This window comes from Chlorocebus sabaeus, chromosome 3 (assembly GCF_047675955.1).
Source record: "Chlorocebus sabaeus isolate Y175 chromosome 3, mChlSab1.0.hap1, whole genome shotgun sequence".
NCBI lineage: Eukaryota > Metazoa > Chordata > Mammalia > Primates > Cercopithecidae > Chlorocebus > Chlorocebus sabaeus.
In genome coordinates this window covers 94,532,430-94,556,285 of record NC_132906.1, presented here as the reverse complement: position 1 = coordinate 94,556,285, position 23,856 = coordinate 94,532,430, and the positions used below count along the sequence as shown (strand labels likewise).

Below are 23,856 nucleotides of genomic sequence, written 5' to 3'. Positions count from 1 at the left end.
CGCTGGGAACACAGCCACTCTGGCCCCACCTTCCCCAGGCAGAGCTGGGCAGCCGGAGAGGCCCCGCGGAACCTCATCCTCATCGGTCACCAGGGCCACGGGCGCGGGGACTTTCTGTTCTAAGAATAAAAACATCATTTCATGCTTGTTTTGTAGTTTCCAGATGTTTACATTTAGCTCTCAGTCCTCACAATCACATAAAAATATCATTTTCCAGAACAGAAAACTACGTCTACAGAGCACAGAAGCCGGAGCCCGAGGCCACCGGCAGTGACTGTGGGGTCTGAGCCCAAGACTTCTGCCCCAAGGCCCTGCTTGCTTCTGGGCGGGCCCTTCCGCTCACGGCCATTCTCTAGGTGGTGTCAGGTGGTCGGATGTCACGGGGGGCGGTTGGCATCTGCACCACGGTCTCCCACAGGCCAGGCTGGTACCTGCCCCACCCACCCCCAAACCTTCTGTGCCCACATGGTCCCAACATGTACTTCTGTGGGGAGTGGCCCTCCCCTGACCATCTGGAGGGACAGGCTCTGTCTGAAACCCCTCCTGACCTGCCCACCACTGGCCACACTGTTCCGAGGCTGAGAGGGCTTCTGGGCTCATTCTCCAGCACAGAAACCTCCTGTCACCAGGTCCCTGAGTGTCTCTGCTCAATGGCTGTGGGAGTCACTGGGAGGTGCAGCCAGGATTTTTGCTTCTGGGGTCCCTGGAATAAATGGTCTAAAACTTGGCCAGTGTGGCAATCACTACCTGCTATGCCGTAGTGGCTGGAGCAATGCCCCTAAAACCCACAGCACTGGCCACTGCCTCACGGTGTCTGCCTTGATGTGTTGCCCGTCTCGCAGCCACCTGCACCTGGGCCTGGTGTGCACACATTGTGCATCATTGTGCCTGGCACACAGGAGGTGCTCACTGAGCCCCACCCGACTACACAGACTGATGGCACTGGGTGCCAACGCCAGGGTGGCCTCCCACAGTGGGCACCACGCACAGCCCAGTCCTCTGAGAGGGGCCTTCCTGGTGGCACCAGATGTCTGACTCCTGCCTCTCCTGGTCTCCACCCTCCAACATCGCCTCTAGGCACGTTTGTATGGAGAGACCAATGCGGTGTGTGCACCAGCAGCAGGATGCTCATGGCAGACATGCAGTCTTTGTCATCAATGCTGGGTGGTGATGCTGGCTTTGGAGGCCCGAGTCTGCCATCTCATCCCACCCTGTCGCAGGCCCATGGCCAGTGGTCTCCCTGTATTCTATCTCGCCACTCACAGAAAGCTGGAGCTGAGCCATGGCAGGTGGCACGTCCCATATGAAATGTAGCCTTCGAGGGTGCCCAGGCCCTTCAGCAAAGTTTCTAGAGAGTCCCGGGCCCCCTCCTTCAGCAGCACTGTGAGTGGGTGCCTACATTTCCCATTGGCAAGAAGGGAGGCTGGCACCCCACCAGGACCCCGCATGACTCCCCAGTCACTCGGACAAAAGAGAAAGCAGAGCCAGCTCTGACCTGATCAGGGCCCGCCACTGGCCCCCGTCCCTGTGTGGTGGGCATTAGGAACTGGGGTCTGGCCAGGGTCAGCCAGCATCTTCGGCAGAGGTCCTGACACTAATCATGCTGGACTTGGCGGGTCAGCTGGTCTGTCTGGCTGGACATCTCTGTCACGGCCACTCCATGGACACTAACGTGGGTGTGTTCCCATAAAACTTTATTTACAAGAGCAGGGTGGCTTGGAAGCAGCCCTCGGCTGTAGTTCACGGACCCTGTCTGCTCTAAAGTAGATGTTGCCTGAGTGCCCCTGAGGTGGGTTGCTGGTGCCTGCCTTGCTGCTGTGAGTGCCACTGGTGCCCAGGACGGCCCTGCAGGGATGGCATTGAGTCCGCTCTCTGAGCCATGCTTGCCGGAGTCTGAGTGCGGGCAGTGTCTGTCACCTCCCCATTTCTCTGCTCATGTGTTTCTCATTCTTCCCCCACCACCCTGGGGACTCAGCAAGAGTGCAGTTTGCCAGGTCCTCCCACTGCCGCCAGGGCCTGGGAACTTGCATTTAGTGGTATGTCCCTGATTCTCGAGCAGGTGCTCCCAGGGTCTCTGCGAAATATCATTGACAAGGGCTGTGGCAGGGAGAGAACATCCAATTCCACAGGGTCCTGGGAGCTACAGCCTCAAACATCTATCAAAGAGCTTTTGTTTTTAAAAAGAACAGCTGCCATGTGAGGGTTCATTTCAGTGATGCTGAAAACTGTGAAAGAAAAAAGCATCTCAGAGGATGAGCACTGGGGGCTCTGAAAATGAATCACAGGCTACACGGTGGGTGGCAGGCCCCACAGGCGTGCGGAGGAGATGCAGCCATTTATTGTGAAGTTGGGAAGCCGGTGGGGAACGGCCTGTGCAGCCCGGCACCCAGTGTAGGGAGAAATACATTTGGGGGAGAGTTTGGGGCATTTGCCAACATGCATGGTGATGCTTCTGAATTGTCTGAAATGAAGATGATAATGGATAAGAACGAGAAAAGTGAGAGCTAAACAACCGCCTTTGGAGGACAGCACACATGGAGTCAGCATCGGTGTGCGTGCATCCATGTGTGCATATCTGTGTGTGTACATTGGTGTGTGTGCACTCATCCATGTGTGTGCATATCTGTGTGTGTGCATCTGTGTGTGTGCATATCTGTGTATGTGCACATCGATGTGTGCATATCTCTCTGCATCCGTGTGTGTGCATTAGTGTGTGTGTGCACTGGTGTGGTGTGCACGCATCTGTGTGTGCGCATATCTGTGTATATGCATCCGTGTATGTGCATATCTCTATATGTGTGTCAGTGTGTTTGCGTATCTGTGTGACCCTCTGTGTGTGCATCCGTTGTGTGTGCATATCTCTGTGTGTGTGCATTGGTATGTGTGTATGCATCCACGTGTGTACATGCCTCTAGTGTCTCCAGCAATGAAGGCAGAACAGCAGCCTGAGGCCAGCAGATCACGGGCAGGTGGGCTTGGCTGAAGGGAGATAAGGAGGCTCAGCTGGGCTGTCTGCCTCCAGGACACCCGCGCCATTCCCCTGCCCCTCTGCCCAGCGCCTGTCTGCCTCTGCATCTCATCTTTTCGATTCCTTCTCTGTGTCTCTATTAGGCTCTTTGAATCATGGAGTCTCTTTGAGTCTCTCCATGTCCTCAGAATCTCTCCCTCAGTCTCTCTCTGTCTCTCTGTTTCTGTCTCTGTCTCCCTCCCCACCTCTTCCTCCCTCCCATGCCCTCCTCTACCCCATGAACTGCAGAAAAATCGATGGGATTTTGTGCCAGGACAGTTCTACACAGCCTTGGCTTTCTCTCCAGGGGGCAGGGCTGCTAGGCTAGGGAAATGGGGCTCGCAGGAGGACGCCTGGACGTGGCTCTGAGTGCATGAGCTTTTGCAGCCACTCGATGTACTGGGAGACCCTGGTGTACACCCCGAAGTGGCCCACGGCCGCGCAGCCCTGGCCCCAGCTGACGATGCCTGTCAGGTACCACGTGCCCCGGTAGCGGGTGGCGTGTGGGCCTCCACTGTCCCCCTTGCAGGAGTCCCTGCTGCCATCCGAGTAGCCGGCACAGAACATGTACTCCGTGATATTCGGGGAGGCTTCCGCCTTCCGTGACTGCTGCAGGCAGTCCTGGGTCATCAGCCGGGGCACGTTGAGGGCCATGAGCTCCAGGGCTGTGGCACCACGGTCCAGCAGCTGACCCCAGCCGCTGACCAACGAGAAGCGCACGAAGGCCAGCGTCCTCTCAGAGAACGTCCGTTCGGGCAGGCAGAGGGGCACCACATGGTCAGTGAGGACCACGGGCCGCTGCAGGCGGAGCAGCGCGATGTCGTGGTTGGTGGCGCCCAGGACATACGTGCTGGGGATGATGACCTGCACCACCCGCCGGCTCTGCTCATCCCCTTCGTGCTCACTGAGGTCGTGCTCGCCTGGAAGGAGGGAGCCTTGCTCAGGCCCATCCCACTACCTGCTGCCTCGCCCCCTGGTGCATGGGGATGGGCTGTGGCCATTTCTAGGTCTGCAGGGGCTGCAGTCTCCTTTTGGGGCGAGGGGGGCCTGCATCCAACCCCAAGGTGACCTGGCCAGCCTGCTGCAGGTGGCAGCCTGTGGCTCATGTGGGGACGTGTGAACTGGGGTGAATCTGGGGCCTGGGTGTTGAGGTGGGGAAGGGGTGCTGCGACCTGGCAGCTGGGGGGGCAGGGCATGCCCTGATTCTCCACAGTTCTTCCCAGCCAAGTGCCCTCCTGGGAATGTTCATCTCACCTGTAAACCCAGTCAGCACAGTCCCTGCCACCCAGTGGTCCCACGAAGCCCTGGGAGTTGCATGCTCCTATGGGCTCTTGGCCAGGTGAGGCAGGATGGGCAGAACCCCTGTCTTTTACCATTTTATTTGGGCATGGGAAAGTGGCTGAGAGGACGGTGGCCACAGCAGTCATGCCTAGCACAGTTGCTCCCCTTTTGGAGACGTCTGTCTGTCTGTGGAAGTGACAGTACGAAGCCCAGAGCGCGGCCCCTGAGACACTTGAGAGCCGTGGTCAGACAGGGGAGAGTGGCGCCTACTCAGCACCATCGTCAGACGGGAGAGCGGCGTGTAACCAGCACAGCAGTCAGATGGGAGAGCAGTACCCACCCAGCAACGCGGTCAGACAGAGGAGAGTGGTACCTACCCAGCACCATGGTCACACAGGGGAGAGCGGCACCTACCCAGCACCGCGGTCAAGTTCCTCCAGCTCTTGATTTTGTCGAAACAGTGAGCCGCAGAGACCACCCAGATGGTGTTTATCAGGGTCCCTCCACACAGCTGAGCTCCATTCACCAACAACAGGACCTGGGCAGGGGGATAGGAGGCATGGAAGTCACATTACTGTCATTGTTTCTCTGATGACTCGCCCTCCCGGGTACGCCAAGGGACCTCTGGCATTGCACAATTTGTTTCTGAAATCCTGGGGTCTTTGCAGATCCCTCCCAGGCAAAGCTGCTCAGAACTGGCTCTGGGAGGCTGTGCCCCTCTCTAGCCGAGACGTGCTCTTGGGCACAGCCCAACAATACAAATGTCGCTGTGAGATTTCACTGTTCACCTCACGGGATCTTCACATAGCTTTGATCCAATGCTCCTGATTTTGCAAAGATCAGGCAAAGATCCCACCTCAAAGAATAACAGTGAGGACGACGTGACAACTCGGGAGGGGCATCTCGCAGGGTTCTCTGCACAGGGTAGACCCTCAGCGAGTGTCGTCGTCTTTTCTCCTTCCTTGCCCCACTGAAAGCATGGGGGTGCAGCGAGCTGGAGGTTCTAGGCAGGCTGACTTGGAGCCTGGTGGCCTTGGGGCTGACCTGCCATTTTCCCTTCCAGAGCTGTTGTTCAGCTCACATTCAAAAGGCTCCGAGACCCTCAGGGCTTGGAATCCTGAAGGCAAGGGAAGCCTTACCTGCCATGGACACTCCCCTTTGGGGCACACCCTGCCCCCGACAATTCGGCCTTGGGGTTTGCTGGCATTTCTTTTTTCCAGAATAGGTATTTTTCCACATGGATATTCAACTGTGTAAAACAAAAGTCAGAAAGATGCAGAAATTTGTGAGGGATGAACGAGCCACTACGAAAGATTCAGAAACACCCATCCTCTGAGAGGCCTTGAGGCCGAGGCTATGGGAGGCCCCCAGGAGCAGGAGCTGCCAGGGCTCAGGGACGGTGGAAGGCTGGGCCTCGGCTGGGCCTGACTGGTGGGGCTGGGCCATGAGAGGCCCTTGTGGAAGTGGCTGGCTGAGGAGACAATGGTCAGGGCTGGTTTTGGAGGAAATGGAGGGCTTATGTCTTAATACCGCCCTCTGCTCACTTTTCAGGGGGAAGATGTGTTGCTTGACTTTAGTAAAAGGTGAATGAAATTCTACCTAAAGATGAATCAACGTCACAAACAACTGTGTTGTTTTGATCCCACGCTTAGTTTTGATCTGCTCCAATCAAGGTCTTGGGCCAGAAAGAAAACCTGAGGAGGTGGCGGGCTGAGTCCCAGGCTGTGTGGCCAGGGTGGGCACGCCCACCTCTTTGAGACACAGTGGGCGTGGGGTGTCCCTGACTTTGGAAGTGCAGCCCATTTGTTCCAGGCTGGTTTGGAGAAACATCCCATTTTCCCAGGTGCCTTTACAAGTTTTGGAATTCAGAGCGGGCAGCAGTCGGTACAGACACTGGCTGTGCCAAGGTAGATTCACGAACCCCAGCGGAGGTCCTGCGAGTGGGAGTTGGACGTGAGATGGTGCCTTGCTTGGCTCCCCTGGTCTGCCTAGCATGGGTAGGGGGCCTGAGGCCATTCAGGGACTGCCCCCAGGGTGCCCATCCTAGTCACTATCGCTCTGGCCTGTGCCACCCTTGGTGCCCAGATCCTGCCTCACGGTTGGTCAGCGCATGGTTGGTGCTCAGATGTGAAGCCACCCCCACCCGTCTTTTGTCCAGTAAGAGAATCCGTAGTGGGACAGGGACAGGTGTCATCTGGGACTGGGACATGAAGCCTGGTCACCTGTGGGCATGCAGGACACCCCGTCTGCCAGCAGCGAGTACCCCTCGTGGCACCAACAGGAGCGCCTGGCGCCCGCGTGGTCACTGCAGTACTGCTCACAGCCGCCGTTCTCGTTCACGCAGATCAGCTGGTCGTCCTTGTCTGGGGACAGGAAGGGCATACCCTGAGAGGGGCCTTTTGGGGTCAGTGAGAGCCAGCCCTGGGGGAGGCCATACCCTAAGTCAGCAGCAGCGTTCTGCCTGGAAGGTGGCACTAAGCTGTGGGCGACAGAGCCTGAGCTTGGCACCGCCTGCTCTGTGGACTGATCCAAAGGACAAGGCCTGGATCAGAGTCACATGTCTGAACAGCCTTGCCAGTTGGGGGCAGCGCTGGCTGCAGTTGCATTTGGGGGGTGCCTGGCTGGTGGGCAGTGGCCTCCAGGGTGACCACTCTTCCAAGCAGCTAATGGGAAGCTGAGGGGAGCCTGCGGGAAAGTGAAAGTCCCGTAGGGATGGTAAAAGTGTCCAAGGGACTTCCAATCAGAGACTCAACTGACAAGAGGACCAGAGTGCTGAGACAGTTCTCCAAGCTGGCCTCATGCCACCGTGAGCCTGCCTAGGGACAGTCAGTCTCAGCACTGGCCATGGGCTCGGACAGAAGCAGCAGAATCGGCAGCCTGACTTTGGTTGACGTGGGCAAGGGCAGTGGCCCTGAGTAAGTCCAAGACTCCGGCGGGAAGGCCTGCTCTGCAGGATGCACACCAGGGCTGCTGGGCACCAGGGCTAAGCAGAGATCCCCAGGCATTCCGGACCCAGATGACCAGCAGGAAGCCTCTCTCTTCAGCCTGCCCCACCTTGCTGGGCTCTCTTCTACTTAGAGAAGAAAGTGGCTGCTGTGCCGGAGAGCTCGTTCAGTGTGAGAATGTGGTCTTGGGTGGTCAAGGATGAGCTGCTGTTCCCAGGGAAAGGGTAGCCTTTGCCTTGGCTCCTGGGAAGTGATCGCTAAGCCCTTGGAAGGGTGACCACACATTTCCTGGGAAGTGATCGCTAAGCCCTTGGAAGGGTGACCACACATTTCCTGGGAAGTGATCGCTAAGCCCTTGGAAGGGTGACCACACATTTCCTGGGAAGTGATCGCTAAGCCCTGAGGGAACGTTGGTGTTTATCCGGGCCTTGGGCCATGCTGGATGGTCTAGCTGACGATGTGATGATGGCAGGGCCTTGGGTCACACTATTGGCTTGGCCTCTGGAGGGGCTGAGACTGAGGTCAGCCGCGTAGGTGGTCAGCTGGGTCTGTGTGATTGAGCCCTGATAAAACCTCTGGACACCGGGGCTCATAGAGCTTCCCAAGTTGGCAGTACTTCCCACGTCTCATCACACGTCTTTCTGGGAGAACTGTCCACATGACCCCACAGGGAGGGGACAATGGGAAGTTTGTGCCTGGTTCCTCTGCAGACTTAAGTCGGCTTCCTTTGCTGTAATAAATGGTAACTGTGAGTGTATCCACTTCAGTGGGTTCTATGAGTCCTTCTAGTGAATTACTGAACCTAAGGGAGGTTGGGGGCCTCAAACTTTGTAATAATTTAATATTCAGACGGTTAAAAAAAAAACAAAAAACACAAAAAAACAAAAAAAAACCCACCTCAAACCTTTGTAATGGAAAGTAGAGAAGGGGAAGTTTACCAAGTGGTGCTGCCTGGTAGGACGTGGAAGTGGGACAGGGACACAGGGACTCTCAGCTGGGCCATTTCGAGGGCTCAGAATTGCCCAGGGCCGGGAGCCCAAGGGGCCACTGAGTCTGAGAATTAGAACCTTGGGTCCCTGTCAAAGACCTCAGACTGGAAGGGACTTCAAGGTCACCTAGACCAACTTCCAACTGGGGCTGAGCCCAGAATGCCCGGTCCATACACCCCACCAGGTTGTGCACCCTGCAACCCGGTTAGCCAGGCCACCGCTACCAGCTCCCCAGGGCCCTCTGCAAATATGGGACCCAAAGTGGGGCCTCACTCTTCTCACAGTTCCGGCCCTCGAAGGAAGGCAGGCAGAAGCAGATATAGGACTGGAGCTGGTCCTTGCAGGAGCCCCCATTCTGGCACGGATTTGAGGCACACTGGTCCCCATCTGTGGAATGGGCTGGCGTCAGTACGCTGAGGAGAAGGGTTGCAGGCAGGATTGGTGGCAATCATCTACTCACCACTGTAAGAAATCCAGAACAGCTTCTGAGGGAACAAAAGAGAAAGCCTCGTGAGACGCACCTTCACCAACACACCCAACGGTAAGCACTGGACAAACCACGAGCTGGGGTTGGGGGACTTGGACCTGGGCCTGGCGGGGTGGGCTCAGGAAGCCAGACTTTCCTGCGGAGGTAGATTTCTTCTGATCTTGGCCCCTCCCCAGGACATCTGAAACTATGGGTGACCACACATTTCCTGCTCCCAAGTCAGAACACCCGAGGTTCAGCCCTGACTCTTCTGTCGCTGAGCTGTGGACCTGGGATGAGGTACACAGGCTCTGAGCCACAGCTCCACCTCTGACAGGGTGGCCACACACACGGGCTGACACTGGGAGAGGGTGCAGTAGCAGATGTAAAATCTTCCACAAATAGCAAAAGCACTCCACAGAAAAAAGTGATTGCTGAAGAAACTGTTGGCCACCTGAACTTAAACTCACAGGGTGCTGTGAGAATACAACAGATGAGAAATGCTTTGAAAACTAGGTGGATAAAAATGCTAGGCATGACCATCCTCAATTTGCCCGGAAAGGGTCATGTTAGCCTTTGTTTCAGACAGCTGGACTTCCTGTGTGAGGCTTCCTGTGAGCATGAGGTGTCCTGTGAGTGTGAAGTGTCTTGTGCATATGAGATGTGGTTCTCTGTGACTGTGAAGCATCCTGCGTGAGGCATCCTATGAGTGTGAGGTGTGGCGACCTGAGTGTGAGATCTGAGTGTGAGGGGTCCTGTGAGAGTGAGGTGTCCTGTGAGAGTGAGATGATCTGTGTGAGGTGTGGTGACCTGTGAGTGTGAAGTGTGCCCTGAGTGTGAGGTATCCTGTGAGAATGAAGTGATCTGTATGAGGTGATCTGTGTGAGATATGGTGACCTGTGGGAGTGAAGTGTGCCCTGTATGAGGTGTCCTGTGAGAGTGAGGTGTCCTGTGAGAGTGAGGTGCCCTGTGAGAGTGAGGTGATCTGTGAGTGGGAGGTGAGGTGTGATCTGTGAGTGAAGTGTGCCCTGTGTGATCTGTGTGAGGTGACCTGTGTGTCAGATGTCCTATGTGAGGTGAGCTGTGAGAATGAAGTGTCCCCTGTGTGAGGTGATCTGTGTTGAGTGAGGTGATCTGTGAGTGTGAGGTGTCCTGTGTGAGGGAACCTGTGAGTGTGAAGTGTGCCCTGTGCGTGAGGTGATCTGTGTGAGCGAGGTGATTTGTGAGTGTGAGGTGACCTGTGGGTGAGGTATCTTATGAATGTGACGTGACCTTGAGTGTGATGGATGTCCTGTGAGGGTGAGATGATCTATGTGAGCTGATGTGTGTGAGGTGTGGTGAACTGTGAGAGTCGTGGGCCCGGTGTGAGGTGACCTGCGAATGTGAAGTATTCCCTGTGTGAAATGTCCTTTGAGAGGTGACTGTGTGAGATGTCCTGTGTGAGGGGACCTGAGAGTTTGATGTAACGTGAGGTGACGAGTGTGAGGTGTCCTGTGTGTGATGGGACCCATGAGTGTGAAGTGCATCCTGTGTGAGGTGACCTGTGTGAGGGGACCTGTGAGTGTGAAGTGTGCCCTGTGTGTGAGGTGACTGTGTGAGGGGACCTGTGTGAAGTGTGCACTGTGTGAGGTGACTGTGTGAGGTGTCCTGTGAGGGGACCTGTGAGTGTGAAGTGTACACTGTGTGAGGTGACTGTGTGAGGTGTCCTGTGTGAGGGGACCTGTGTGAAGTGTACACTGTGTGAGGTGACTGTGTGAGGTGACCTGTGTGAGGGGACCTCTGAGTGTGAAGTGTGCCCTGTGAGATGACTGTGTGAGGGGACCTGTGTTAAGTGTGCACTGTGTGAGGTGACCTGTGAGTGTGAAGTGTACACTGTGTGAGGTGACTGTGTGAGGTGACCTGTGTGAGGGGACCTGTGAGTGTGAAGTGTACACTGTGTGAGGTGACTGTGTGAGGTGACCTGTGTGAGGGGACCTCTGAGTGTGAAGTGTGCCCTGTGAGATGACTGTGTGAGGGGACCTGTGTTAAGTGTGCACTGTGTGAGGTGACCTGTGAGTGTGAAGTGTACACTGTGTGAGGTGACTGTGTGAGGTGACCTGTGTGAGGGGACCTGTGAGTGTGAAGTGTACACTGTGTGAGGTGACTGTGTGAGGGGACCTGTGAGTTTGACATAACCTGTGTGAGGTGGCCTGTGAGTGTGAAGTGTGCCCTGTCCGAAGTGTCCTGTGAGAGTGAGATGATCTGTGAGTGTGAAGTGTCCTGAAAGAGGGGATCTGTGTGAGGTGTAATGACCTGAGTTTGAAGTGCACCCTGTGTGTGAGGTGTCCCGAGTGTGAAGTGTGCCCTGTGTGAGGTGTCCTCTGAGTGAGGTGATCTGTGTGAGGTGTCGAATGTGAGGTGACCCGTGAGTGTGAAGTGTGCCCTGTGTGAGGTGTCTTGTGTGAGGCGTCCTGTGTGAGGTGTAATGACTTGAGTTTGAAGTGCACCCTGAGTGTAAGGTGTCCTGTGTGAGGTGATCCGTGAGTGTGAGGTGGAGAAAGCGCCAGGTCCCCACATATTTTTTCTCCCCGACATGTGCCCTGCGGAGGTGCCGCTGGTGGCATGGTGTGGGCCACGAGCAGCTCCCCCAGGCCAGCTTCTCACCACGTCCCTTCTGTGAGCTGCGCATCCATGATGCGCAGGCTGCCCCGGATCCTTAGGGGATTGGGGGGGCCTCCCTTGGGAAGTTAAGGGGGACACCCTAAGTGTGCTTTTCAAATCGTATTTTCTGACGTGAAAACCGGCATGCGCGGAGTGGCCGCGTAGGGAGCGCGTGTGCCTGGTAGGGCGTTCCCGGAAACGGGGAGGGAGGGGAATCGCCCAGGAAAACGGAGTCACCCCAGGCGGAAAGCGACCCCCGCAGGAAGCGCAGTGCAGGCGCCGCTGCGTGTTCGCCGCTCACAGCCACAGCCGGAGAGACACAGGCGGCCCCACACGGCCTGGTCCAGCGCCGCCTGCCGTCTCAGCGGTGCGGGGCGCCCCGAGGCTGCGCTCACCGTCCTCTCCAGGTCCTTGAAGATCTCCCGGGCCTCCTCGAAGGAGCATTGCTCCTCCTTGCACTCCCTCTCCAGGGAGCCCGGCCGCAGCTCCTCCAGGAACGAGTTGGCGCGCCGCTGCCTGTGCAGGACGCCGTGGGCTTCTTCCTGGGTTACGAAGACTGAAAAACGCGAGTTCCGTGAAACGCTCACCGCTTGCCGCGCCCAGTCCTCGGAGACTGCCCCACGGCCCTGCCCCACGCAGCGGGGGCATCGCGGTTTCCCACCCCGTCCTGGGGGAGGGGAGCGGCGCTGCTCGCAGGCCTGGCTGGGCGTCCTCCCCGCGGTGCTCCTGGGGCGATCACCCGCCTCGCTCATCCTTCCCGGCCCGGCCTCTCCGCTTCCAGGGGCTGATCCCGAGGGCGCGCTCAGGGGCACGCGCGGAAGCTGGGCCGAAGGGGGCCGCGGGCACCGCCGCATAAATGTGAGGCTGGGGGTTAATGCCGGCGAGGAGAAGGCGGCGCGGCCCGGGTGCTGGGCACCCGCCTGGGCCCACATGAACCGCGCGCCAACGCTGCCTTGGCGGTGCACAGGATCCGCTGAACCCCAAATCCCTCGTCTCCATCCGCCCCTCGTCTCCATCCGCACCGCGTCTCCGGCGGCCAGATCTGCCTTCCCCAAGCCCCGCCCCAGGGCGAGGTAAGCCCGTGCGCTCAGCCCCGAGCAGGCCGTTCTTCAGGACGCCCTGCAGCTGAGGGTCCGACGCGCGGCCCCTGCCCGGCTCCCCCGACACCGAGCCCCAGGCTTCCTCGCCGGCTCTGGGCGGTCCTGGGCTCCTGCCGCCTCCCCCTCCTCCGCTCGGGGCCCCTCTGTGCCCTGCGACCCCTCGGAGCGCCAGACCTCGCGGATCCTCCTGGGGCCGGTCCTGAGAGCAGAGCCCCCGGCTGCAGCTCCTGGCCTCTCCGTAACCCCGACGGTTACTTGTAGGCAAGTAGGACCCCCGCTTTGCCCATGGAAAACGGGGTTGGCGAGGGCCAAGGGCGCCCAGGGCGACGCAAGCCCGTGCGCTCAGCTCCGAGCCGGCCGTTCTTCAGGACGCCCTGCAGCTGAGGGGACCGTCTCCCGGGAGCTGTGAGCTGTGGGCACCACGCGGTGGTGGATGAGGAGTGACCCCCGGGACGGCCGCGCTGCCTGAACCCGCCTCAGCCCGCGAGGGGAGACTAGCCGGGCCGCGGGGCAGGCGGGAGAGGGAGGCCCGGGAGGAGGCCGAGAGGACGCGCGGGAGCTCTGGAGAGGCCGCAGGAGGCGCGTTCGGGAGGGACGACCTTTGCTGGGAGGACGAGGCCTCAGGTGGACGCAGGTGGCAGGTGGGCAGGAGCCCGCGTTCTGCAGGAGCGGCCTAAATCGGTTACTGAGCGCGGAAGAAGGGACGGAAGGTGGGCGCTACTGGGCCACGTGGGGCCGAGAGAAACGCCCCCGCCTGTTTCCTTTAAAATCAGTTTCACACGTCCGCGTCCCTAGAGAACCGGTCTGGTTTGGAAGGAGGCTGAGGATGCAGGCGGGGGTCACCAAAGAATCCAGGAGGTGGGAGCTCTTGGACGCGGAGTCCTCAGGGGAGGTGCCCCGGGCAGCAGGAGTGGGAGGGGAGGCCCATGTCCCTGCAGTCCCCGACATCCAGGCCCCTGGGACACTCTCACTCCCGGGACACCCACGCCCCCAGGACACCCACACTCCCAGGACACCCACACTCCCGGAACACCGCTCCCCAGACAACCGCTCCCGGGACACCCACGCCCCCGGGACACCCACGCCCCCAAGCCACCCACGCCCCTGGGACACCCACACTTCCGGGACACCCACGCCCCTGGGACACCCACACTCCGCGGGCTGGCTCCTTGCCATGGGAGGCCAAGGAGGTGATGTTGGCCCCCACTGGGCCCCGGGACTAAACCAGTGGCAGTCCCTGCTCACCTCTGTGAGGCCCTGGCTTCCACAGCAGGTCCTGTGTTTTCTCCTCCTGAGGCCTCAGCGACCCCGCCTGGGGCAGGAAGGTGGCTGAGGTCATAAGGCCATGTGTGAGCTGGGGCTGCAGCCCCACATCTCAGGCACTGTCCCTCACAGCCCACCCCCCTACTTGCCATCCCCACACGCCATCCTCATGCCCCACTCGCCATCCCCACGCCACACCCTGTACTCGCCATCCCCACACCCCACTCACCATTCCCAGGCCCCAGCCCCACTCGCCATCCCCACCCCACAGTCACCATCCCCTCACCCCATCCCCCACACCCCACACACCCTTTCCATTCCCCATCCCCCACACCCCACACACCCCACACACCCCATACACCCCATCCTCAACATCTCCATGCCCCATTCCTTGCACTCCACATGCCACTTCCCACATCCCATCCCCCACACCCCACACACTTTCCCACACCCCCCTCCCGCACCCCACGCCCCATCCCTCATACCCCACATGCCGTTTCCCAGGACCCACCCCCTCATGGCCCATCCTCCACACCCCACATGCCATCCCCACCCCCCATCCTCCACACCCCATCCCCCATGCCCCAGGCGCCATCCCCCACACACTTGTCCTCCCCAGCCTGGAAGCAGCCTGTGAGTACCTCCCATACTCTGAGAGGCCCAGACTCCCTGTGCTTGTCCAACCTAACAGGCAGGGGCCCATGGGGGCCAAGAAAGCACCACCCACTCCTAAAGTTTTTTGAAAAATAATCCCACCAAAGCCTGGGCCACTAAGAAGGGCCTCCCCTCCTGTGCCTGGATGCTGGTTTCTGGAAGGAAAAAAATTGAACAGGAGCCGCCAGAAAACCCTCCTGGTGAATGGGGGTGTCCAGAGCAAGGACGGGGTTTGGGAAGCCCGGGTCGGCTCCTGGATTTGCCCACTGCCCTTCCACCAAGTTTATGGGGAAAATCTCCCCGGACGCACCTGCAGCCAGACAGCCCTGAAGCCCAAGCAGAAGGCAGAGGAACCCGAGGGCTTGGGAGACCATGATGAAATCTCTGCAGCGCTGCCTCTGCCTGTTGACATTCCCCATGGGACTGGCGGGCAAAGTTCTCTGCCTCCAAGGGCGACAGAGGGATGGGGGAGGGGGGGACAGAGGCGTCCTCTGAACACCCCAGCTGAGAGCTGCACCTGGCCGGCCAGTGGCCATGCATCCCCTGCTGCCCAGCTGCTGAGCTCAAGTGGGGAGGACAGGAGAAAGGTCAGGCGGCTCCAGCTGTGCTGCAAAGCGGATGGTTTTGTTGCCAGCGTGCAGGTGTTAAGGTGTGTGTGTGACACCAACACTTCAAATACGATCTAGAATTCCAAACCCCTAGGACATAGGAACGTAGGTTGGGAAACAGATTTAAACTGCAGATGAAAACTTGGCCCATAGCAATAATGCGAGTCAATTCTTGAGAGCGTATCTTGGGTGTGGATGTAAATATTTGAAGAGAGCCTCCAGGAGACCAGGCCAGCTAGGCCATTGCCTGCAAGGGAGGCTGGTTTCTTAGTTGAGCCACAGAGCCTGACTGAGAAGTGCTGGGAATAGGATCATTCTGGCCCTGAGCTGGGCAGCCCCACTCTGTTTTGACTGCAGGCAGACGTCTTTTGTTTGTTTTTGTTGTTGTTGTTGTTTTGAGACGAAGTCTTGCTCTGTTGCCAGGCTGGAGAGTGCACTGGTGCAATCTCACTGCAACCTCCACCTCCCGGGTTCAGGAGATTCTTGTGCCTCCGCCTCCTGAGTAGCTGGGACCACAGGTGCACGCCACCATACCTGGCTAATTTATATATCAGCTATCCCTGACTGTGGTGCTGGGCACACGGGAGCTGTCTGGGGAGTGTGCGAGTCAGATGTCTGCGACATCAGAATCTCCTTGGTGGCTCGTGCCTGTAATCCCAGTACTTTGGGAGGCTGAGGACTGAGGATCGCGTGAGGAAAGAGTTCCAGACCAACCTGGGCAACATAGCAAGACCAAACCTAGACAAAAAATTAAAAAATTAGCTGGACTTGGTGGTCAGTGCCTGTGGTCCCAGCTACTCAGGAGATAGAGAACCCGAGAGGCAGAGGTTGCAATGAGCTGAGATTGTGCCACTGCACTCAAGCCTGGGCGACAGAGGGAGAGCCCGACTCCCTCCCTACCAAAGAATCTCTGTGCTCACACTTGTACATGAGCACCACACTCACACAACCCAAACTCACGCCATACGCACACCACTCTCACACAACCCAAACTCACGCCATACACACGCCACACTCACACAACCCAAACTCACGCCATACACACGCCACACTCACGCAACCCAAACTCACGCCATACACACACCACTCTCACACCCACCATACACACGCCACACTCACACAACCCAAACTCACGCCATACACACACCACACTCACACCCACCATACACACGCCACACCCACACAACCCAAACTCACGCCATACACGCCACACTCACACCCAAACTCACGCCATACACACGCCACACTCACACCCACCATACACACGCCACACCCACACAACCCAAACTCACGCCATACACGCCACACTCACACAACCCAAACTCACGCCATACACACACCACTCTCACACCCACCATACACACGCCACACTCACACCCACCATACACACGCCACACTCACACCCACCATATACACACCACACTCACACAACCCAAACTCACACCATACACACACCACACTCACACAACCCAAACTCACGCCATACACACACCACACTCACACAACCCAAACTCACGCCATACACACACCACACTCACACAACCCAAACTCACGCCATACACGCCACACTCACACAACCCAAACTCACGCCATACACACGCCACACTCACGCAACCCAAACTCACGCCATACACACGCCACACTCACACAACCCAAACTCACGCCATACACACGCCACACTCACGCAACCCAAACTCACGCCATACGCACGCCACACTCACGCAACCCAAACTCACGCCATACGCACGCCACACTCACGCAACCCAAACTCACGCCATACGCACGCCACACTCACGCAACCCAAACTCACGCCATACACACGCCACACTCACACAACCCAAACTCACGCCATACACGCCACACTCACACCCACCATACACACGCCACACTCACACAACCCAAACTCACGCCATACACACACACCACACTCACGCAACCCAAACTCACGCCATACACACGCCACACTCACGCAACCCAAACTCACGCCATACACACGCCACACTCACGCAACCCAAACTCACGCCATACACACGCCACACTCACACCCACCATACACACGCCACACTCACACAACCCAAACTCACGCCATACACACGCCACACTCACGCAACCCAAACTCACGCCATACACGCCACACTCACGCAACCCAAACTCACACCATACACACACCACTCTCACACCCACCATACACACGCCACACTCACACAACCCAAACTCATGCCATACACACACCACTCTCACACCCACCATACACACGCCACACTCACACAACCCAAACTCACGCCATACACACACCACACTCACACAACCCAAACTCACGCCATACACACACCACTCTCACACCCACCATACACACGCCACACTCACACAACCCAAACTCACGCCATACACACGCCACACTCACACAACCCAAACTCACGCCATACGCACGCCACACTCACACAACCCAAACTCACGCCATACGCACGCCACACTCACACAACCCAAACTCACGCCATACGCACGCCACACTCACACAACCCAAACTCACGCCATACGCACACCACACTCACACAACCCAAACTCACGCCATACACACGCCACACTCACACCCACCATACACATGCCACACTCACACAACCCAAACTCACGCCATACACACGCCACACTCACACAACCCAAACTCACGCCATACACACGCCACACTCACACAACCCAAACTCACGCCATACGCACGCCACACTCACACAACCCAAACTCACGCCATACGCACGCCACACTCACACAACCCAAACTCACGCCATACACACACCACACTCACACAACCCAAACTCACGCCATACACACACCACACTCACACAACCCAAACTCACGCCATACACACACCACACTCACACAACCCAAACTCACGCCATACACACACCACACTCACACAACCCAAACTCACGCCATACACACACCACACTCACACAACCCAAACTCACGCCATACACACGCCACACCCACACAACCCAAACTCACGCTATACACATACCACACTCACACCCACCATACACACGCCACACCCACACAACCCAAACTCATGCTATACACATACCACACTCATACCCCAAAGACACACCACATAAACGCACCCCTATACACATGCCACACACCACACATGCCATTTCCAGGCTCTTCCACACCCGTAAGGAATTGGAATCTCTGGGTAGGTCCCAGGAATAGTATTTAACAAACATCCAGGGAAACTGCTATGTGTTGTCATTTTGAGAACCTGTGAGCACATCCCACCTGGTGCCAGATGCATCTCGGCAGGACGCATGCATGCCAGGGAAACAGGCAGACGCTAACGGGATTTGAGCTTGGGCACAAACTGGTTCCAAATCTATTTGGTGCCGCTAGAAGCAAGCGTTTCCTTGCTACAGAGGGTGCAGGGCATGGGAGGACAGAGAAGCTGCGTGCACGAATGCCTGTGTGCCCTGTGCCCGTGAAGCCGCCATGGCAAGCTGTCTTGCAGGTCAATTCTACTGGCTGACGGTGTCTGCACTGGCAAGGAAAAGCCTGTGCTAAGCGGGCCTCTGTTGTCTGTGTAGAGAAGGGAGCTGGGCCTGGGCACCACTGTCAGTCATCAGAGCCGGGGCTGCTCCCTCCTCCCCACCGGGTGCTTTGCCTTCTTGGGGCCACAGCTGGAGGCAGCTGAGCCCTCCGGCCGGCCGGGAGTCACTCCAGTGCTACAGGATGCTAAACAACTTTCAGTTGAAGAGAGAGAATGTATGCAACGTTGAACAGTTATGATTTTGAGCAGAATTTGTTTTCTTCTCTGGACCTTGGTCCTACTTTTTATCCTTGTCTGGGGTCTTAGCGTGGAGAGAAGTTCACCATGGGATGTGATCAGATTGTCCATCTTTTCTTTTTGTCCATCTCTTAAAGTGCAGCTTGTCTTTTGTAAGAAATCTACTCTTGCCCTAGGCAATAAGAATATTCTATATTCCTCATAATAATCTTATGATATTTAAAATTTCCTTTCCTTTCCTCATAATAATCTTAATGTTTTAATCTTAAGTTTGGGGGGTGCTACTTTTATGCCATCATCCACATGGAAAGGCAGCTGTCCCAATAACACCGGTTCCTGAAGAGGCCATTCCGTGCCAAAGATTGACCAGCCCCAGGACAAGCCAGGTCCTTGCACACATCCCTGCCTGGGAATCCGAATTCTGCTCCACTCCTTGTCATGACTGATGGCAGGTTTATGATCTATCCAGACGCCTGGTAGGTGAGCCCTCCCCCTCCTGCCTCTGCTCCCCGAATCGCCATGGCTATCCTCAGACCTTTATCTTCTATGTTTATTACAATCAATTTCCTAACTCCACAAATAATTCTGTTGGGATTTTGATTAAATACACCGATTAACTTGGGGGAGAGTTAACACTTTGGTGATACTGAATTGTCCCGTCCATAAAAATCTCCCATTTAGGCCTTCTTTTATGACCTTCTATCATGTTTCATGATTTTGTCCAAAACCTTTGTTACATTTATTTTAGCATTTAGGTTGCTGTTAAAATAGTATTGTCATTGCTAGGAATATAACTTTTTGTGGGGTGATCTTGTGGGCTTCTTGGTTTCAATAGTTTATGAATTCACCTGGATTTTCTAGATATGAAAAGTTATTTTTCAATTAGCATGCCTTGTTTCCTTTTTCTTTTTTTTTTTTGAGATGGAGTTTCACTCTTGTTGCCCAGGCTGGAGTGCAATGGCTAGATCTCGGCTCATGGCAATCCCTGCCTCCTGGGATCAGGCGATTCTCCCGCCTCAGCCGCCTGAGTAGCTGGGATTACAGGCATGCGTCACCACGCCTGGCTGATTTTGTATTTTAATAGAGATGGGGCTTTTCCATGTTAGCCAGGATGGTCTTGATCTCCTGACCTCATGATCTGCCGCCTCGGCCTCCCAAAGTGCTGGAATTACAGGCCTGAGCCACCGCACGGGCCTTGTTTCCTTTTTCTTTGTTGTGGTAATCACTACTACGGCCGCTAAATCGCACTGGAGAGTAGTGGGGTCCCTGTTCAGTTCTGCTGCCAATGGGGATGGTTCTAAAGGATTTCAGTACTTAAAATTTTTGCTGCAGCCGGGCGCAGTGGCTCACACCTGTAATCCCAGCACTTTGGGAGGCCGAGGCGGCAGATCATGAGGTCAGGAGATCAAGACCATCCTGGCTAACGCAGTGAAACCCCGTCTCTACCAAAAATATAAAAAATTAGCCGGGCGTGGTGGCGGGCGCCTGTAGTCCCAGCTCCTCAGGAGGCTGAGGCAGGAGAATGGTGTGAATCCGGGAGGCAGACCTTGCAGTGAGCCGAGATCGCGCCACCGTACTCCAGCCTGGGCAACAGAGTGAGACTATGTCTAAAAAAAAAATTTTTTTTAAATAAAAAATAAAAACAAAAAATAATTTGCTGTAAAGATTTTGTTAGATATACTTTAGTTAAAGAAATTTTCTTCTACTCCTAGTTGGCCTAACATGACAAGTACATGTTGAATGAAAATTGAATTACTGTTTTGCATTTGTTAAGATGGTGATTTTCCCCTTTACTTTGTTAATACGGCAAATTATAGCCATATTAACATACTACCCCTTGCATTCCTGGGATAAATTTACTTGCTTAGAATGTATTACTTTTACTTATAACATACAATTGGGTTTTATTTAATTATATTTCATTTGGAATTTTTGCATTCATCTTCATAATTTTCTTTTTTCTTTTTCTTTTCTTTTTTTTTTGAGATGGAGTCTCGCTCTGCCGCCCAGGCTGGAGTGCAGTGGCCGGATCTCAGCTCACTGCAAGCTCCGCCTCCCGGGTTCATGCCATTCTCCTGCCTCAGCCTCCCGAGTAGTTGGGACTACAGGCGCCCGCCACCGCGCCCGGCTAGTTTTTTGTATTTTTTAGTAGAGACGGGGTTTCACCGTGTTAGCCAGGATGGTCTCGATCTCCTGACCTCGTGATCCGCCCGTCTCGGCCTCCCAAAGTGCTGGGATTACAGGCTTGAGCCACCGCGCCCGGCCAATTTTATTTTTTCTTACATTATCTTTTTGTTTGGTTGATTTTGAGAGACAGGGTCTTGCTCTGTTGCCCAGCCTGGAGTGCAGTGGTGTGATCATCATAGCTCACTGCACTGCAGCCTTGGACTCCTGGGCTCACTTGTAAGGTCTCAGCTTCCCAAGTCGCTAGGACTACAGGTGCGCGCCACCATGCCTGGTTAATTTTGAAATTTCATGTAGAGATGGGGTCTTGCAATGTTGCCCAGGCTGGTCTCAAACTCCTGGTCTCAGACAATTCTCCCACCTTGGCCTCCCAAAGTGCTGGAAGTATACGTGTGAGCCACCTGGCCCAGCTGATTTTTTCTTACATAATCTTTGTCAGGTTTGGGTACCAAGGTTAAACTTGATTCATAACTTTATTGAGTTGCTTTCTCGTTATATTCTTTTAAATAGTTTTTTTTTTTTTTTTCTTTTTTTTTGAGACGGAGTCTCGCTCTGTCGCCCAGGCTGGAGTGCAGTGGCCGGATCTCAGCTCACTGCAAGCTCCGCCTCCCGGGTTCACCCCATTCTCCTGCCTCAGCCTCCCGAGTAGCTGGGACTACAGGCGCCTGCCACCTCGCCCGGCTAAGTATTTGTATTTTTTTTTTTTTTTTTTTTTTGAGACAGAGTCTTGCTCTGTCGCCAGGGCTGGAGTGCAGTGGCCGGGTCTCAGCTCACTGCAAGCTCCGCCTCCCAGGTTTACGCCATTCTCCTGCCTCAGCCTCCCGTGTAGCTGGGACTACAGGCGCCCGCCACCTCGCCCAGCTAGTTTTTTGTATTTTTTAGTAGAGACGGGGTTTCACCGTGTTAGCCAGGATGGTCTCGATCTCCTGACCTCGTGATCCACCCGTCTCGGCCTCCCAAAGTGCTGGGATTACAGACTTGAGCCACCGCGCCCGGCTGTATTTTTTTTTTAGTAGAAACGGGGTTTCACCATGTTAGCCAGGATGGTCTCGATCTCCTGACCTCGTGATCTGCCAGTCTCAGCCCCACAAAGTGCTGGGATTACAGGCTTGAGCCACCGCACCCGGCCCTTAAATAGTTTTTATAAATATTTTTGTATGCTTATAAAATCGCCTAGGTCTGGTATCTGTTTGGGGTCAATTTTTTTTTTTTTTTTTTTTTTTTTTTTACTGCAATGCAATTTCTGTAATTGTTATTCATCAACCCAAGTATTTTATTTCTTCTTGACCCAGTTATAACAATTAAATCCTATTTCTCTGTTTTCAAATATATTGGCAGAAAGGTGTTCATAATGGCTCGCTCATATTTAAAAATTTTTATTTGATATGGAATGTCTTTTCTATAAATTAGTCAGTTTTATTGGATTTTTCAGGTACAAAGTTTGAGTTTTACTTTTGATTTTGTTATTCTCTTTTCTCAATTGTCCTAATTGACAGAAGTATTTAAATACTCTCTTTGGGTTACGCTGGTCTTATTTTTTGGCTTAAATGGTTAAGTCGTTTATTTTGTCATGTATAAAATCGGACACCACTAAGCTGTCGACGCCGATCTGAGCTGGCCATGGCTGTTTCCTCACGTAGTTCTGCGCACTCGGTCCAGTTCTAGGGAGACGACTCCCCACATCCCATGAGTTAGAAACAAGCTTTTAAATTGCCAAACACTGTTTCCATGATCTTGCCAGTGTTTTGTAAATATTTTGCTTGTGCTCCACGTGTGCTGGAAAATAACACAGATTTCTCTGCTTAGGGACAAACAGGCATCACTTTTCGTGACAGTCAACATCTCACCCCGACTGCCAACTATGCTGTGTTTTGAGCTTTACAGTCAGTTGTTTAACTGTCCGGAATTCCATTTCATGTCGATACTGCTACATCAGCTTTCTTATGGTGTTTGTCTGGTCTTCTTTTATTTTAAATCTTCAATCTTTATATAATTTTGCTTGATGGTCTCTAAGCAGTGACTTGTCACATCTCATCTGAGGCTCTTCCAGGAGGCCAGCGTAAGATGATCATGTCTGTTGTGAGTCAGACACATCTGGGCTGTCTCTTCCGTCATATGTTGTTTCCTGTTCACCATGCTGTCCCCTTTCTCCACCCTTCCCTTCTTCTACTGGATCAATACCCTCTCTTTATGCTCCTTTTTTTGGTCTGGAGCGTATTGGCTGCATTGTGATTCTGTAATGGTTCCTCTACGCTTCCTCTGCTGCCTTTGCGTTTCCGACACGCACAACCTTGTTACTGTTTTGTCATCATCACTGTCTGACAGAAGAAAGCAAAGGGGTTGCTTGGTGCCTGAGCCGCACCCTGGGCCCTGCTCACTGCAGGCTTCTTTTCCGTCCCAACAATGACTTGCCATGTGCAAGCACGGCGCACCGCAGCCCTGGAAACCCTGACCGCTAAGATGTTGTGTGTCTTGACAGACAAAGGCAGATGGCAGGAGTTGCTGATATTTATTCAAACTTCATCCATACAATAAAGAACTCTGCTTTTAAAATTCCATTTACATCAGCAGTTTAAAAAAAAGTGACAGTGGATGAAACATGAAGCTGTAAAGTGCCTTTATGGGGAGGGTCACACAAGGGTGCTCAGCTGCGCGATGAGACGGAGGCACCGCGCCTGCACAGTACATCAGGGACATCGCAGGACACAGCACGTTCCAAATAACTTACACATCAGAGGAAAAGCTACCGAGTCTCTGCACGTTTCCCGTTTGATTCCACACCCTGGAGGTCTGGCCAGTGACGGCTGCAAGCCACGCGGAGGGAAGTGTGAGGGGAATGCAGTCACGCCCGCCTCCACTGGGCTGGGGCTGGGACCCGTGAGGCTGTGAGGCGGCACGTCCAGCAGCACAGGGACAGCGAATATGTCCTCTCCAGCAAGACACACAC

At 55.1% G+C, this 23,856-nt stretch overlaps 1 protein-coding gene across 3 annotated transcripts; it reads right to left on the bottom strand.

Annotated features, from left to right (window-relative positions):
- Positions 1-143: 143 nt before the first annotated feature.
- Positions 144-15,997, bottom strand: F7 (coagulation factor VII). 3 transcript variants are annotated; one of them, XM_007960976.3, is made up of 9 exons: positions 14,656-15,997; positions 13,674-13,757; positions 11,724-11,884; positions 8,683-8,707; positions 8,496-8,609; positions 6,511-6,651; positions 5,428-5,537; positions 4,703-4,826; positions 144-3,927 (listed from the first exon to the last, which is right to left on the bottom strand). In XM_007960976.3, the coding sequence occupies exons 1-9, from the start codon at positions 14,879-14,881 to the stop codon at positions 3,332-3,334; spliced, it is 1,581 nt and encodes a 526-aa protein (XP_007959167.1). In that variant the 5' UTR covers positions 14,882-15,997; the 3' UTR covers positions 144-3,331. The 3 variants fall into 3 exon arrangements, with proteins under 3 accessions (XP_007959167.1, XP_007959164.3, XP_007959166.3); XM_007960973.3 differs by lacking the exon at positions 14,656-15,997 and having other exon boundaries at positions 11,724-13,778; XM_007960975.3 differs by lacking the exons at positions 8,496-8,609; positions 14,656-15,997 and having other exon boundaries at positions 11,724-13,778.
- Positions 15,998-23,856: the final 7,859 nt, after the last annotated feature.